Here is a 15,457-nt window from a genome sequence, read left to right as displayed (position 1 = left end):
AGCTAGTATGCGTAGCATACTAGCTCATTATGCCTTTGCCTTGCAGGTTGCATTTTTTATTTTTATTTTTTAACTGCCTTTACTTCCTCTCTTTAACTGATTCAGATCATTAAAGGAATTTTAATACTACACAAAGATATCACATGTAAATACAAAGTGCAGTTTTTAAAATGAGGATTTCATTTAATAAGGGGAAAAAGCTGTTTAAACCTGCCTAGGTCCATGTGAAAAAGTAATAGACCCTAAACCTAACTGGCTGTGCAACTCTTGGTGGCAACAGCTGCAATCAAGCATTTGCGATAACTAGCAATAAGTCTTTCACATCGCTGTAGAGGTATTTTGGCACACTCTTTGCAGAATTGTTTTAATTCAGCCACATTGGAAATTTTGCTAGCATGAACGGCCTTTTTAAGGTCATGCCACAGCATCTCAATCTGGTTTAAGTCTGGACTTTGACTAAACCACTCCGAAGCCTTACATTTTTTTTTTCAGAGCCATTCAGAGATGGACTTGCTAGTGTGTTTCAGATCATTGTTCTGCTGCATAACCCTTGTGTGCTTGGGATTAAGGTCCCAAACTGGTGGCTGGATATTATCCTTCAGGATTTTCTGGTAGAGCCCAGAAATCATGGTTCCATCAATTATGGCTAGTCGTCCAGGTCCTAAATTTCCGTTTGACATACGATGCCCTTCCATGTTCTCCTTGCTGCAAAGGCCAGTTATAGGCATGGGCAGTGGCCATTTATTTGTACCATTGCAATTAGAGGTGCACATCTTCATTGGTCAACAATAGAATTTGATTCCACGATGCATCATGAATACCAACGAGCTCCCACTTCCGCTTGGGCCACCCCTCCTCCTTGAAATCTTCTGGGACACATCACAGGTCCCAGAAGATTGACCAGCTATGAAGGACAGCGCAGTGAGACATGCGCACCCGGCTGTGAAGCTGCGAGCTGTCACAGCCGGATGCCCACAGTAGTATTGCAAGCTCCATGGACAGGCAGGGGAGAGAAGGGAGGGTTTGGGTGGCCACATTGCTGGATTGTGGTACAGGTGAGTGTCTATTAAAAGTGAGAAGATACTTTTTTGTAGCTGCTGACTTTTAACAAACACAAAATTGACTAGAACTCTGCTTTGAATTAAAAACCAACCTCACTCCCTTAAAAAGTGAACTAATCCGCTGCACTACAGGCATTTACACACGCTGCTGCTGGGAGGTCAGGAGGGATTTACAATCCACAGCTGACAAACAGCCCTGTGAAGTTCCCCGAGACGTATTCACATTCTTTGCTCAATACTTTGTTGAAGCACCGTTGGCACCAGTGAAGGAATCTGATTTTCTCTGGATAAACTTTACCTATAAAAGTCAGTACCCAGTTATAGTATGTACATTGCTTTATAAAAGGCCTGGATTTTTTTCCTTAATCTACTCTGCTGGCCAGAACTACCTCCGGAGGGAGTCTATTCCACATTTTCACATCTCTTACTGTGAAGAAACCTTTCTGTATTTGGAGATTAAATCTTTTTTCCTCTAGACGTAAAGAGTGACCCCTTGTCGTCTGATGACCTTAAAGTGAATAACACCAAGTTCTCTATATGGACCACTTATGTATTTTTTACATGTTAATCATATCCTCCTTAAGCTCCTCTTCACAAGAGTGAATTTGGTTCCTCTAATCTTTCCTCGTAGCGAAGTTCCTCCATGCCTCTTAGTTGTGTTGCCCTTCTCTGCACACTCTACAGTTCCCAGATATCCTTTTGAGAACTGGTGTCCAAAATGGAACTACATATTCCAGATAAGGTCTTACTAATGATTTGTACAGGGGCAAAATAAGAGTCCATACCTCTCAATACAAGAAAGGACTTTGATCACTTTGGAAACTGCAGCTTGGCATTGCATTCAAAGACTTGACTCCTTTGTTATCTTTGCTCTGTGCTTAGAGTCATTGTCCTGTTGGAAGATGAACCTTTTGCCCCAGGCTGAGGTTCCTTGATCCTGACTAGTCTCCCAGTTCCTGCCACTAAAAAACATCCCCACAGCATGATGCTGCCATCACCATGCTTCACTGTAGGGATGGTATAGGCCAGATGATGAGAGGTGCCTGGTTTCCTGCACACAATATGCTTGCTATTCAGGCTTAAGAGTTCAAGCTTTGTTTCATCAGACCAGAGAATTTTGTTTCTCATGGTCAGATTTCTTCAGGTGCCTTTTGGCCTACTCCAGGCCGGCTGCCATGTGCCTTATAGGAGTGGCTTCTGTCTGGTCACTCTACCATACAGGCCTGATTGGTGGAGTGCTGCAGAGATGGTTCTTCTGGAAGGTTCCTTCTCTCCACAGAGAAATGTTGGAGCTCTGTCAGAGTGACCACTGAGTTCTTAGAGAGGTGACCAAGGTCCTTCTCCTTTGATCCATAACTTTGGCCTGGTGGCCCATTCTAGAAAGAGTTCTGATGGTTCCAAACTTCTTCCATTTACGCGCTTGGGTTTATGGGGCAATTAGTTGTTCACATAGGACTAACCAGATTTGAAGAGTTTTTTCCTTTATTAAATAAAAACATTTATAAACTGCATTTTGCATTTACTCAGGTTATTTTTGCAGAATATTAAAAATAGTTTGAAGATCTGAATGATCACAAATATGCCAAAAAAAAAAGTGTTTTCACAGCACTGTAACCCAGTAAACACCAGTAATTTCAGTTGATCAGCATGTCATGTGTGAATTCTCATGATTGCCATTTACTTCTGTAAGCTGGACTGAGCAAAGAGCACCACAAAAGGTAATGTATTAGTTTAACAAATTCCGTAAGATATTGTAAAACTGTATTATTGGCCCCTGCAATTCTCTGCATGGCAGGATTTAAGACTGTATACAGATGCTTGCAGGGGTTTATATTTAAAGCTTTCTTCTGAAGTTTTTCTTTTAGTCCAGGGATGAGAGTGGTCCTATTTGATCTGTTTGCCAGAAACATCTTTTCTGGGTTTCTGGCTTCACTTTTCTGCCACTTATTGGCCAATACAGATGAAACCTCTGTGCATACGGGCAATCGTTACATTGTCCCGGTCATTGGAAATAAGGCTATAGTCACCAATATAAAAAACATTTTCTAGGTGAGATGGGAATTTTTTTTTTTTTTGCATAAATATGTAAAGTTTCTTCTGCTAAAAAAACAACAACACATCCTAGCAATTTTCCTTATGACCAGATTGTCTCTGAGGCACTATTCTAGCTTAAAAATAATCTGTAAAGACAATAAAAGCCTTATGCTTGCTTTTCTACCACCGACCCAAAACATGAACGATTGTTCATGTTTAAAAACAAAACATTCTTTAATTGGAATGCTCCTATCATGACAGCATCTGAACCCCCCCCCCCCCCCCCCCAACAACTTCAAGAGCCTGTGCCTTCAAAAACATTATTTCCATCCTCTCAGGTTCCTAGTCCTGACATTTCGAGGTAATTATTACAAAAAACAACCTCCTCAAAGCGCAATACATAATTGTTTTAAACAGCACATAAAATATACATTTAAACAGCAACATACATACTTTCTATCATCAGACAAGTCAATGTTGGTCCCAAATTTAATGGTTTTAAAAGGGCCTCTTCTCTTCCTACCAGGGCTAAAAAAGAAAAGAGCAGACTGCATTAATGAAATCACATTTGGAATAGTTAAGATAAAAAAATAAATAAAAAATCAGCACAAGGGACAGTACTCAATACAATTTTCAATGAAAAGTGTCCCTGATGCAGCTGAAATCCAAGTACTCTGCCCTCCACACCTCCCCCTTAGCGGTGATCTTCCAGGGCTGCGGGGTGAATATAGCCGAAAATATGCCATAAGCATTCAGAGTACCGAATATGCCTGTCCTTTCCACCAACCTCCCCTTACATGTATTCATAGAAGTTGTAATACTACTTCCGTGAGTGAAAAGTGCTCGCTTTATGAATGGAAGATGGGCAGATGAATTAAATGTATGCCTCCTCCAGTCATAGATTGCTTTTCATTGCTAATCTTTTGATTTTTTTCAACTTTAAACTCAGGCTTTAGACAAAGACAAAAACATCACAATGGTGGACACAAAAAAAAAAAAAAGAAACTTTTTCTGCTTTATAATATACTAAAAGATATCGGTCATATTTTAAGTGATCAATACATTAGACAAATATTTAAGGTTAAAGTGTGTCATGACCTGAATCTATTCTAGTACACACTATTATACTGGCAGCCGACCTTTAAAGTAGATGTAAACTTTTTTTTTTTTTTTTTAAAGGCTTGTACCTTGTACAGTATAGGATTTCATGTAACCTGTGCCCAGTCTTGCCACAAAAAGTTAATACAGCTCTGAGCAATCCCCTTTTTTTTCAGTGAGAAAAAGGGGGTCAGAGAAATAGACGTCTGTTTTCACCCCTTGCTGTGAGTGACAAGTAGGGATGAGCTCAGGCGTGTTCGCATTGTCCACGCGATGAGTCCGCCAGGAAGTCGGTGATGCGCTAATCACAGGCAGCAGAGATCGGGCAATGTCTCATTGCCTGTGATTAGCGCAGCGCCGACTTCCTGGTGTGCTCAGCGCGTGGACCATGCGAACACCCCGGAGCTCATCCCTACTGACAAGTGATTTACATATCTCATGCACAAGTGTGATAAAGTCATTCTGTCTACTTCCCATCCCCCCCTCCTTTCTTCTGGATGTTGGTGATTATGGGGTATAATCCACAAAACCAACATTAGTTCAATGTAAGAAATACACAGGAGAAAATGCATCTTGACAAGGGAAGTGTAGACAGGGGCAGGGAGTCTACTGACATGACTCCACCCACTGAGCTGTGGACAACAGACCCACCCACAGAATCTGCAGTTTTTCAGGTCTCAGACAGAGGGGAGACATTTGACAGGTAAGGGTACATGCAGGAGGCATGTATATCCTTATAGATAACCACTATGGCAGTAGTTTAGAAAGGATGAGAGTGGTTTTACATCCACTTTAATATTACAAATTCCCCTGGTTTATGAAATCACTGCATTACTTTTCAAGTTCTGGCAACAGGGTAGCCCAATTTGTGCTGATTGGGCTACAAATGATTAACAGAAGATCTCAAATGATGGTAAATGATGGGACACAAAAACGTTAATTAGTTAAAATCTCCACTTAACTGCCCTGAAAACAAAATTGACAGTGCTACATAATGCAGAGAATCAGGTGACGGGCTGACAAAATTAAACTTTGCAAGATCAATCACAATGGCAAAGGATACCTTTAACTGATTCCCGCCCATGTAACTGTAAAATGATAGACAGACGGGAACCCCATTGTTATGGTAGAACGTCCTTTCCGGGAACACACCCAGCAGAGCAATCGCCTGCTGCATCCACCGGACATGGTGGATAACTGATTACTATACCGGCCTGCTGCCAGTGTCGTGATCGCTGTGACCAAACACAGCGGATCACATGAACGGTGTAAACAATGAATAGCTTCCTTTTATGCCATTCATTGTTAGAAATTGTGTTACTAGCTGTGATTGGTCCTGTCTGTACTGTGTGATCACTGTGACCAATCACAGCCTGTTTGTACCATATGAATAGCTGTGACCAATCACAGCTAATCACAATAGACAGTGTCTACACACTGTCATTCAGAAAAAAAAAAAAGTGTCACTGCTATATGTACAGTGTGTAAAAACAACAAACCCTAAGCAACTTCCCAGAGCGGTACAGAAAAATTTAAAAAAAATTTAAAAAAATTATTTTTTTTCTTTTTTCACATACTGTTAGAGTCCCTGGTCATCGCCACACCAGTTATATAATAATGATGATGTACTGCACTGGTGACAGTATGTAAAAAAAAAAAAAAAAAACGTTATTTTCCAAAAAAAGTGACAAAAAAACAAAAGCACGTTTCTTCTCACTAAACACCTCAGACTGTCTACTTTCCAAAAAAAGGTCATTTGGGGCCTCAAGAAGTTAGTCAGTACATCAGAATTGATTTTCAGATAGATGTGCCAAAGTTTGTAGATGCTATAACTTTTACAGACTACATAATGTGTATATTAAAATTTGTGTATATGCAAAGTTTAACAGAAACTAAGAAAAAAAATCTCTTCAATATTTAAGTGGTTAATTAGGAAATCAATATAGATTTCTACTCACTTGTCTGAGGATGTGGATTCACTGTCTGAGTGATCTTTGTGGTGGCTTTTTTTCTCATTCTCCTCCTTGAGAAAAGCATAGAAAACACAAAAGCGTTTAATTGTACAAACATGCTATCAAAGTTGTGAATGCATATTTTAAGAGCATTTAATCCAAATTGAATTTGCATCATACATGTATTCCAATTAAAATAATGCATAAAAGTCATTTTGAAAAATATATATTTTCTCCTTTTCAATAACCAATACGTACAGCCAACTGAAATGAATGTAAATAAAATAAAATGTGAAAAGGCTCTCAGGATTAAATATATATATATATATATATATATATATATATATATATATATATATATATATTCAAATAAAATCCACATCAATAAACTCAAACATTGATTTTGTTTTATTTCTAATTATAACCAGTGTCCTCCTTTGTCAAAAAAAAAAAAATCCATCAAAATCCAACATACATGTGCCGATTCCCCCATGAAGTGTGTTCTCAACTTATTAGTATGGGTTTAGATGTTGTGTGGTCAAAAAACACCCAATATCCTTTTGCTGACAATTGGTAGACCTCTCTAGTTTCTAGAAAGTTCCACTTATGATTGTACCAATGGCTTTTTTGATTTGACGGCACTGTTCCTTCAAGTTAAATACTGTTCTCAAAATCCTTCAGATTATGCAGCTTTACAAAAATCAATCTTTATGTGCTGCCAACTTTCTTCTTTCCTCCTCCACTCGGTCCGTGGGATTTTCTTAAAGCGTCGTTCTGCCCAAGGCAGATCTGCTGGCGGCTGAGATAATCTGCCTTCCAGTTCTCTACTCCCAGGATATGGACTGCTGATATTATTGGCACAAATCCCTCGGCCCAGGCTAATATGTAGTTCACCTGCTTCAGAGCTGAACGACTCCTGGTACAACCTTGGTGGTTTATATAGGCCACTGCCATGGCATTGTCAGACTGAACCCTGATAGGGCAGTCCTGAAGCTACACTGTCCAGGATCGTAGTGCTAGACGTACTGCCCGTAATTCTAGGACGTTGATAGGCAGGGTCTGCTCTTTCCCTGACCATTTCCTCTGGGCTGTGAGCCCGTCTAGGGTCGTTCCCCAGCCTGAGAGACTGGCATCTGTCGTCAGTACTCCAAGTTACCAGGAGAAAGGATTTTCCCTTTCGCAGAATCTGATCCTGCAATCACCAGTTTATGCTTAAACATGCCTGAGGAGATAAGCACATTGGATAATCCAGGGCTTTTCTTCTGTTCCAAGCTAACAAGATGTCTTGTTGTAAAGGCCTGGAATGGAACTGGGCATAGGGCACTGCCTTGGAGGAGGATACCATCCTCCCTAGAAGACTTGTACAGTGCCGAATGGAGGGTTGTCTGGCGGCCCTTATCTGACACACCTGATCCTTCAGGGCACAGAGCCTTACAGGGGGCAAGAATACTTGGTCTCAAGGCTGACTTTTCAAATACCTCACTGTGTATATTATGCTCTGTTCTAGAGCCTGTACTGAGTGATTTCTGAGCAGGTGGTCATCCAGATAACCAAGCATAGGGATCCCTTGGGCCCTTAAACTCAGTACTGGTGCTAGGACCTTTGTGAACACCGGGGAGCTGTACCAAGCTCAAACTGTAGAGCCACAAACTGAAAAGGACGTTCCTCTATTGCAAACCGAAGGAACCTCTGAAGAGGTTGAAAGATAGGTACATTTAAGTACTCGTTTATATCGTTGGAGCCTAAAAAGTCCCCCCTCTGGATCAAGGTTACTACTAAGTGGACAGACTCCATCCAAAAGGATTGTATCAATAGGTAATTGTTCAGGGACCTTACGCCCAGAACAGGCCTTGTGTCCCTGTTTTGTTTCTGAACCGTAGTCAGGTTTGAGTAAAACCCTGTGTACTTTTCCGGTACCGGAACCTCTACAATCACTCCTTGATGCACTAGATGATGTAGTGCCTGAAGCAATAAGTTTATTTTTGGAGGATCCGAGGGAATGCTGGATCTTAGAACCTTTGATGGGGCACCCCCTCTACACCCCCACCCCGTAACTCCAGCTTGTAACCGCAAGATATAATTGAGGTGATCCATTCGTCCTGAATTGATGTTTTCCAAATATCCGCAAATGGCAGAAACCTTCCCCCACCCGATGGAGTGGGGACCTCTCCTCAAAAGGAGAGCTTGATGCTGTTTTAGAAGAATTTTGGACCCAGGGCTTTTTTTGGCACTGGGCTTGCGGCTTGCCCTTGGCCCTAGCGCCCTGTTGGTGGCGGAACCGCCCTGACATGGAGACATTTGAGGAAGCAGTCCCTGGGTTTTTAAACAAGGGACGTAGAGAACTCTTCCCTCCGGAAATCTTTAGGATTTGTCTAAGTGATCACCGAATAAACATGCCCCCTAAAACAGGAAATCTGCCAATAACTTTTTACAAGGAGACTTAGCTGACCAGTTCTTAAGCGATAAAAGTCTGGAAAAAAAAAAAGCCAGCTAGACACAAGCAAAGAAGGTACACTTTGCAAACACCCACAGCTAGCCCAGAACTCCCCCATATCGTCACCCCACAGATGTCCAGCCTTTAGCTAGCTTGACTGATTGTTACAATCACTGGGACAACCCACAATAAAATAAAGGGGTTTCAATTACCCATCCAGGCACAGGGCCACTTGGAAGCTAAGGGCCCAATCTTCATCCTTCACGGCAGGTTCCTGTCACTTGGACTTTCAAGGACAGGGTACCCTTTCAGGTTTAGGGTCCACTCCCTTGGACCTGTACAGCACCCTGCAGGAAATGTCTTAGCGCTGTAGTGTCCAGCGCCCAGAGACTACTGTATCCGATCAACCCCAATTCATTTTTGGAACCGTTCATGGGACTAGAGACCTGGAGCTCAGAGAGCTCAAACAAGCCTGTGATTTCCACCTTGCAGACAATGGTAAAAAACGCAAGTGCTTCCTGTATGGGAGGGGTTATATAGGGGATTACTTCCTGTCCGAAGACCTTTGGTCTACCAGTGTCAATTCACCTAATGAAGTATAACCAAGCAGGTAATTAATATTAGCCTGACTCTGTGTACCATGATGTATGAAAAACAAAACGTTATCCTGTGAAACTCTCTAAACTCGAAGATGTGCACATAGGCAAATGTCACAGGATTAGTAACCTGTGTAGTCACCTGCAGCTGATCCTTCCCCATTACCGACTTGTAATGTCTAGTTCTGCACTGTATAGGTGTGGAGGCAATCATAATAGAGGCAGGGCTTTGCTTCTTCATGTCAGAGCCTCGAGAAAGAAGAGTGAGCAGCACAACAGGGACATTGACAAATCCTACTTCTAATCTGCTGAGATTAGCTAAGAGGCAACAGTGGCTTAGCTTTCACACTGCAGATATAGCTACGAGGCTGTAGGCACAGGAGTACTATGGCACCCTCACATATAAGGAGACTCACTGCTATTTTTTGAAAGAATTTATGACAAAAGGTTACATTTTTCATGGTACTGCTTAGGCAGAATTAAAAAGATATTATATGGTCAATATATTTACCTGCACTGTGCAATGGTTTTGCACAGAGCAGCCCCGATCCTCCTCTTTTTTGTGTGCTCCTGCTGGCGCTCTTGGCTCCTCCCCCTGCTCATTTTGACTGACAGCAGCAGAATCCAATGACTGCGGCTGCTCTAAGCCAAGCCTATGAGAGCCGAGAGAGGAGAAGGGCTGCTGCAGAGTGCACAGTGCGGGTTTGAGATCAGCTCCAGGTCCGTAATATAAGGGGGGGGGGTTATTTGGTCTTTTACCTTTACAACCACTAACATTTTGAAATATCCCCAATAAAATCATTTTTTCACTTTGAGCTTTCGGTTCCACTTTAAGGGTCAAACCAACCTTTGACATTGTTATACCTGTATTTGATAACCGTGCTAATGGGAACCCGTGCCACTGGCACTTTTTACATTTTCAGGGCTATGCAAGGCTCCACCTGCACAGCCACATAATTCATTCACAGATATGTGAATAAACTGCAATCCTTGTCTTCTACCACAATAGATTTATTGTTCTTCAGGGAACACGAGTGCAGTAATCACCACACTCGTAGTCAACTGACACTTCCTATGGCTGACCAACTGAAAGTCGGTACCTATGCATGGACATCGAGCAGGATGGAAGAGTTTTGCAGGAGCCTGGCACCCACAATTTCCAAAAAACTCTAAGCGAAGTTCACCTTTTCTGTAACAATGGGTGAGGTTTTTCTCCCTTAAGCCGCTCTCACATTTTATAGAATAAAAATAGTGTGTGTCATTTATTCACAGAGATCTGTCTGCCACCATAGCAGATGGCTGGTGGTTCTCAAACTCTGACCGTGCTAATTAGAACCCTCTTATTTCACTAACCCTTCCTGCAGCTCAGTAACTGTCTGCCCCAAGTATCCTTTGAATGTACTTTTTTTTACTGAAAATATGTGTGCATTTATGAAATTTTTTTGCAAAAAGTGGACTTTAAGCAATAGTATTGTTTTCTCCAAATACAAAGCAAGAAATTGTTACTAACCCTTAATGACTCCTGGAATGAAGCAGCCTGGTACTGTGCATATTTTGCAATGGTAGTATGTGAGCGACTACTCTCACAACGCCAAATTTTCTTTGTTCCAGTGGGGTCCCAGTTTTCATCTGAAGGCTGTAATAATTGTGTCCTCACTTCAACTATATGCTCTGTATTTGCTTCAACCAGTGTTTTAGTAGAGAATAATCCAAGATCTATCAATACAAGAGTAAAACATATTTTAACTACAGGCAATAAAAAACAAATTGCCTTTTGAATGTACTTACAAGACAAACAAACCTAGTTTAAGTGCTCCAGCAAGGCCACGGATAACAGTGACAGGATTGTTTGGACTTGTGCAGAACTGATGCAGAGGTGGAAAGAAAGCATCTCGCTTATTCTCCAACTGTAGGAAACACAGAAAACATGAAATTATTATTACACAGGGATTTGTATAGCGGCAACCGTTTGTGCAGTGCTTTACAAAGTGGGGTGGGGGAGACAGTACAACAATACAGTAGGAATAGGAGGGCCCCGCTTCTGAAGCCTACAATCTAAAGGCGAGCATGGAAGGAGGTAACAAGGGAGGAGCAGGGAGACAATATCTACAGATGAGGTTGGTGATGTAGCTGGGAGTGATGTTGTGGATGGCTTTGTATGTTGTGGTTAGAATTTTGAATTTTAGAATATGATGGGGTAGGGGAAGCCAGTAAAAGGGATTGGCAGAGAGAGTATTAGTCTAGCAGCAGCATTAATAATAGACTGAAGGGGGGATATCTTGTGTAGGGGTAGGCCAGTGAGGAGAGAGTTGCAGTAGTCAAGGTGGGAAATCACCAAGGAGTGAATAAAATTGTTTAGTCATGTCGTTAGGAAGGAGCAAGTTCTGGAAATGTTGAAGAGGTTAAAGTGGCAAGATGTACCCAGTTGATTGGATGTGGGAGCTGAAGGAGAAGTCAGAGTCCAGGATTGAGGCCTCAATCACACTAAACTCTGCTTTGAAATCGTGCGACTTCATCTGAAGCCGCACGATTTCAAAGCCACATGTCCATGTGACTTGAAAGACATCTGTGTGGCTTCATGCACAGATTTCTATTGAAGTTGCACTCAAAATCGGCAAAAGTAGTGGCAGGAGCTACTTTTGCCAATCGGTGCCTTCAATGTGGCCACATGGCTTCAATGTGAACGAGGGCTAAAATAAAATGGACAACCCACTTAGGGCCTCTGTAGATGGGGTTAATACTCAGAATCAAAAGCAAATACTTCAACCTGTTAAGTTACTTTAGGATTCATATCAACTTGCATGAAAAGCAAGAAAAGCAGCTCAGAAGCAAACAATTCCATTTACATTAACACCCCCCCCCCCCCTAAAAGAAACCTCTATGGAGGAAACATCCAAGCTATCCTAAAAATACCATTATCATGGTTGTCCACTAGCCTAAATGTCCTCTAGATCGAATGTCTACAGTGGTTTGCAGTTAAGACATGGAACAAAGTCCACATCTGGAGTTATTTCAACAATGGCATCCTGCACATTTCTCAGTACAGGTTTTACTTAATTTATGGTCGACAGAATTGTGGGGGCGAGGGGCATTTTTTATTTTTTAAATAGTGGGACAGTGACTATGTTAAGGGTGAACACCAGGTTTAAGTGTATAGGCTAACAGTTTCAATCTGAGCTGGTATTTATCAAGGTGTTAGAAAGCAACAAAAAACAATTGCCGGCAATTACCTTCTCCATTACAAAACAATTCTTTTACAAGAGCCTTTAACTATAGCTCCAAGGACCACCAATAATAGGTGTGAACAAATTGAGCCTTTTATCCAAATCATGCAAAAATAGGAGTTTTATAACAGCTTACCTGTAAAAATCCTTTTGAGTACATCACGGGACACACAGACATAGAAATTTCTATGTGGGTTATATAGTCCAGGTGTCGTCAACCCCCAGGCCACGGCCCACTACTGGGCCATAGCGTCTTTGCAGCCGGGCTGTGGCGGGCGGCATTACATTGGCATCGGTGGATCAGAGAGGAAAGCGAGCTGGCGAGAAAAGAGATGACGTCTCTCCCTGGTCGCCTAGCATCACCGCTCTTCCGTCCTCACAGCATACAGAATGTCAGAGGTGCGGCGGGGAGCAGAGAGATGAACCAGTGTCACCAATGCAGTGACAATGCTCATCTGGTGGCACAGGCAGGTGATGTGGCAAGTGGCATTCCTCATTTGGTGGCAGGCAGCGTGGCAATTGGCATTCCTCAACTGGTGGCAGGTGGCGTGGCAAGTGGCATTCCTCATTTGTTGGCAGGCAGCGTGGCATTCCTCATCTGGTGGCAGGCAAGCGTGGCAAGTGGCATTCCTCATCAGGTGGCAGGCGACATGGAAAGTGACACTCAGGGCGCCCACTGATTCTGCATTATGGTGCGTTGAACCATTTCTTTTATATTACGATGTAATATAAGAAATAATGCGCTTCAGTCAATCTGACACCATACCAACCATGGTTCCGTATGATTGAAGTACCAACAGCAGAAGACCAGCTGTTGCCCCAATAAATTGCCTGCGAAATTCACTTACCACCCACCCCATGCGTGTGTTCGCCACCCCCCGGTCCTTGTGACAATTTTCTTCCATGCAGCAGGCCCCCGGAGCCAAAAAGGTTGGAGACCACCGATATAGTCCACACCCTAAGACAGGACGTTCACTCCCTATATAACCCCTCCCATTACTGAGTGTACCTCCGTTTTTGTAGCAAAGCAATATACGTGCATCACAAGAGGGGAGGGACCTCTGTGTCCCATGATGTACTCCAAGAAAAGGATTTTACAGGTAAGTTATAAAACTCCTATTTTCTTTATCGTACATCATGGAACACAGATCCTTAGTAGTTACTATGTGGAATGTCCGAGAGCAATGCTGAGGGGAGGGAGACAACAAAAGTAGGGCACCATGAGACCAGAGGACCTTCACTGCTGCCTACAGCAAACTGTGCCGAAAGGCAATTTCCTTATGCCTTTTTACATCCACCTGATAGAATCTGGTTAATGTATGGACTGAAGACCAAGTTGTGGCCTTGCAGATTTGAGCCATGGAGGCTTGGTGATGCACTGCCCACAAAGCACTAACAGCCCTGGTGGCGTGCACTTTGATTTGAAAAGGTGGAATCTTCCTTTTCAAACCATAATCTTGAACAATTACTTGCTGAATCCACTTAGAAATAGTAGATTTCAATGCTGCCTGTCCTTTTTTTTAGGACCTTCAGGCAACACAAACAAAACTTCAGTTTTTTTAATTAGAGCAGTCGCCTTCAAGTAGAGTGACTGCTCTCATTACATCAAGAGAATGTAGCAACTTTTCTTCCATAGAACAGGGTTCTGGAAAAAACAAAGGTAGAACGATATCCTAGTTTAGATGAAAACCTGACACTACCTTCGGTAGAAAGTTAGGCTGAGGACACAATACCACCCTATCCTTGTGAATAATTAAATATGGCTCTTTGCAAGAAAGAGCAGTCAACCCATCTTGCAAAAGATATTGCTACCAGAAAAACTAGTTTCCTTGTCAAAAGGACAAAGGGAATATGTCGTATCCGCTCTAAAGGCTGTTTCTGCAATGCAGACAGAACTAAATTCAAGTCCCAAGGGTTCAGGGGTGACCTAACCGGTGGATTAAGCTGCGTTACCCCCTGTATAAAGCTAAGAATGCCAAAAGAAAGGGAAGCAAGCGGTCGTTGAAATACTGAGAAGGCCGAGATCTGGCCTTTGATAGTAGTCAAGGCCAGCTTCATCTAACCTCATTTGCAGAAAGTCAAGGATTCTCCCTATGACATACTTTCTGGGATGCCAACCCCTGGATTCAAACCATATGCCTTCCAGTCTCTATAATATATGATTCTAGAGGCTGGCTTTCCTGCATTAATCAAGGTAGCTACCACTGAACCCGACAGCCCACGCTTCTTCATAATGTGGGTTGCAATATCCAAACCGTTAAATTTAGCGTTTGTAAGGTAGGATGGAATACCAGACCTTGCGAGAGTAGATCTGGACATGGTGGTAGGGTCCATGGGTCCCCTACTGCCATCTTTATGATCTCTGCATACCAAGATCTAGGCCTCAAGAATCACCCATTTCCCTTCCTGCTTGATTCTACGAAGAAGTCGTGGCAGCAGAATAGGAGGGAATGTATAAATCAGTGAAAACTGAATTCACAGGACCACCAAGGCATACGTTCCGCATGCTAGCGGATCCCTTTTTTCTTGACACAAAGTTGTCGATCTTGTTGAACCTGCACGCAAACAGGTCTACGGCTGGTACCTCCATCTTTGGCATATTGCCAGGAAGATATCGGGGTGAAGGGCCCATTCTCCCGGGAACAACTGCTGGCGGCTCACGTAGTCCGCCTGCCAATTTTCTATTCCTGAAATGAAGACTGCCGATATCTAAGGTACATCGTTTTATGATCAGGTTAGGATAGGATTCCCCTCTCTGGGCCGCACAACTTCTTGTGCCCCTTGGTGAATGATTTAAGCCACTGCCATGGCATTGTCGGATTGGATCCTGACAGGACATTTCCACAACCTGAATTCTCCAGGCTCTCAGGGCCAAGCACACTGCCCCGAATCTCTAGAATGTTGATGGGCAAGGTCCTTTCTGTTCTGGACCATCTTCCCTTGGACAGGTGCCTCTTCCAGGATTGCACCCCAAACCAAAAGGATGGCATCTTCTGTTACCACCTTCCAGGTAACTGGTAGGAAGGATTTTCCCGTCTGCAGATTTTTTTTATCAACC

The 15,457-nt window shown here is 42.7% G+C and overlaps 1 protein-coding gene across 4 annotated transcripts in view; it reads right to left on the bottom strand.

Annotated features, from left to right (window-relative positions):
- KDM6A (lysine demethylase 6A) overlaps positions 1-15,457 on the bottom strand; it is a 224,553-nt gene that overhangs the window by 31,457 nt on the left and 177,639 nt on the right. For all 4 annotated transcript variants that reach the window (XM_077480926.1, XM_077480927.1, XM_077480928.1 and 1 more), the window contains 4 exons: positions 10,977-11,082; positions 10,686-10,891; positions 6,152-6,216; positions 3,549-3,623 (listed from right to left, as the gene is read on the bottom strand). In XM_077480926.1, coding sequence (XP_077337052.1) covers positions 3,549-3,623; positions 6,152-6,216; positions 10,686-10,891; positions 10,977-11,082 — 452 coding nt within the window. The remainder of the gene's footprint in view (positions 1-3,548; positions 3,624-6,151; positions 6,217-10,685; positions 10,892-10,976; positions 11,083-15,457) is intronic.

Source organism: Lithobates pipiens, unplaced genomic scaffold (genome assembly GCF_037356315.1).
Source record: "Lithobates pipiens isolate NorthernLeopardFrog02 unplaced genomic scaffold, aLitPip1_a1.2 Scaffold_16, whole genome shotgun sequence".
Lineage (NCBI taxonomy): Eukaryota > Metazoa > Chordata > Amphibia > Anura > Ranidae > Lithobates > Lithobates pipiens.
Note: the sequence above shows the minus strand (reverse complement) of the source record. Positions and strands in the feature narration are given on the sequence as shown.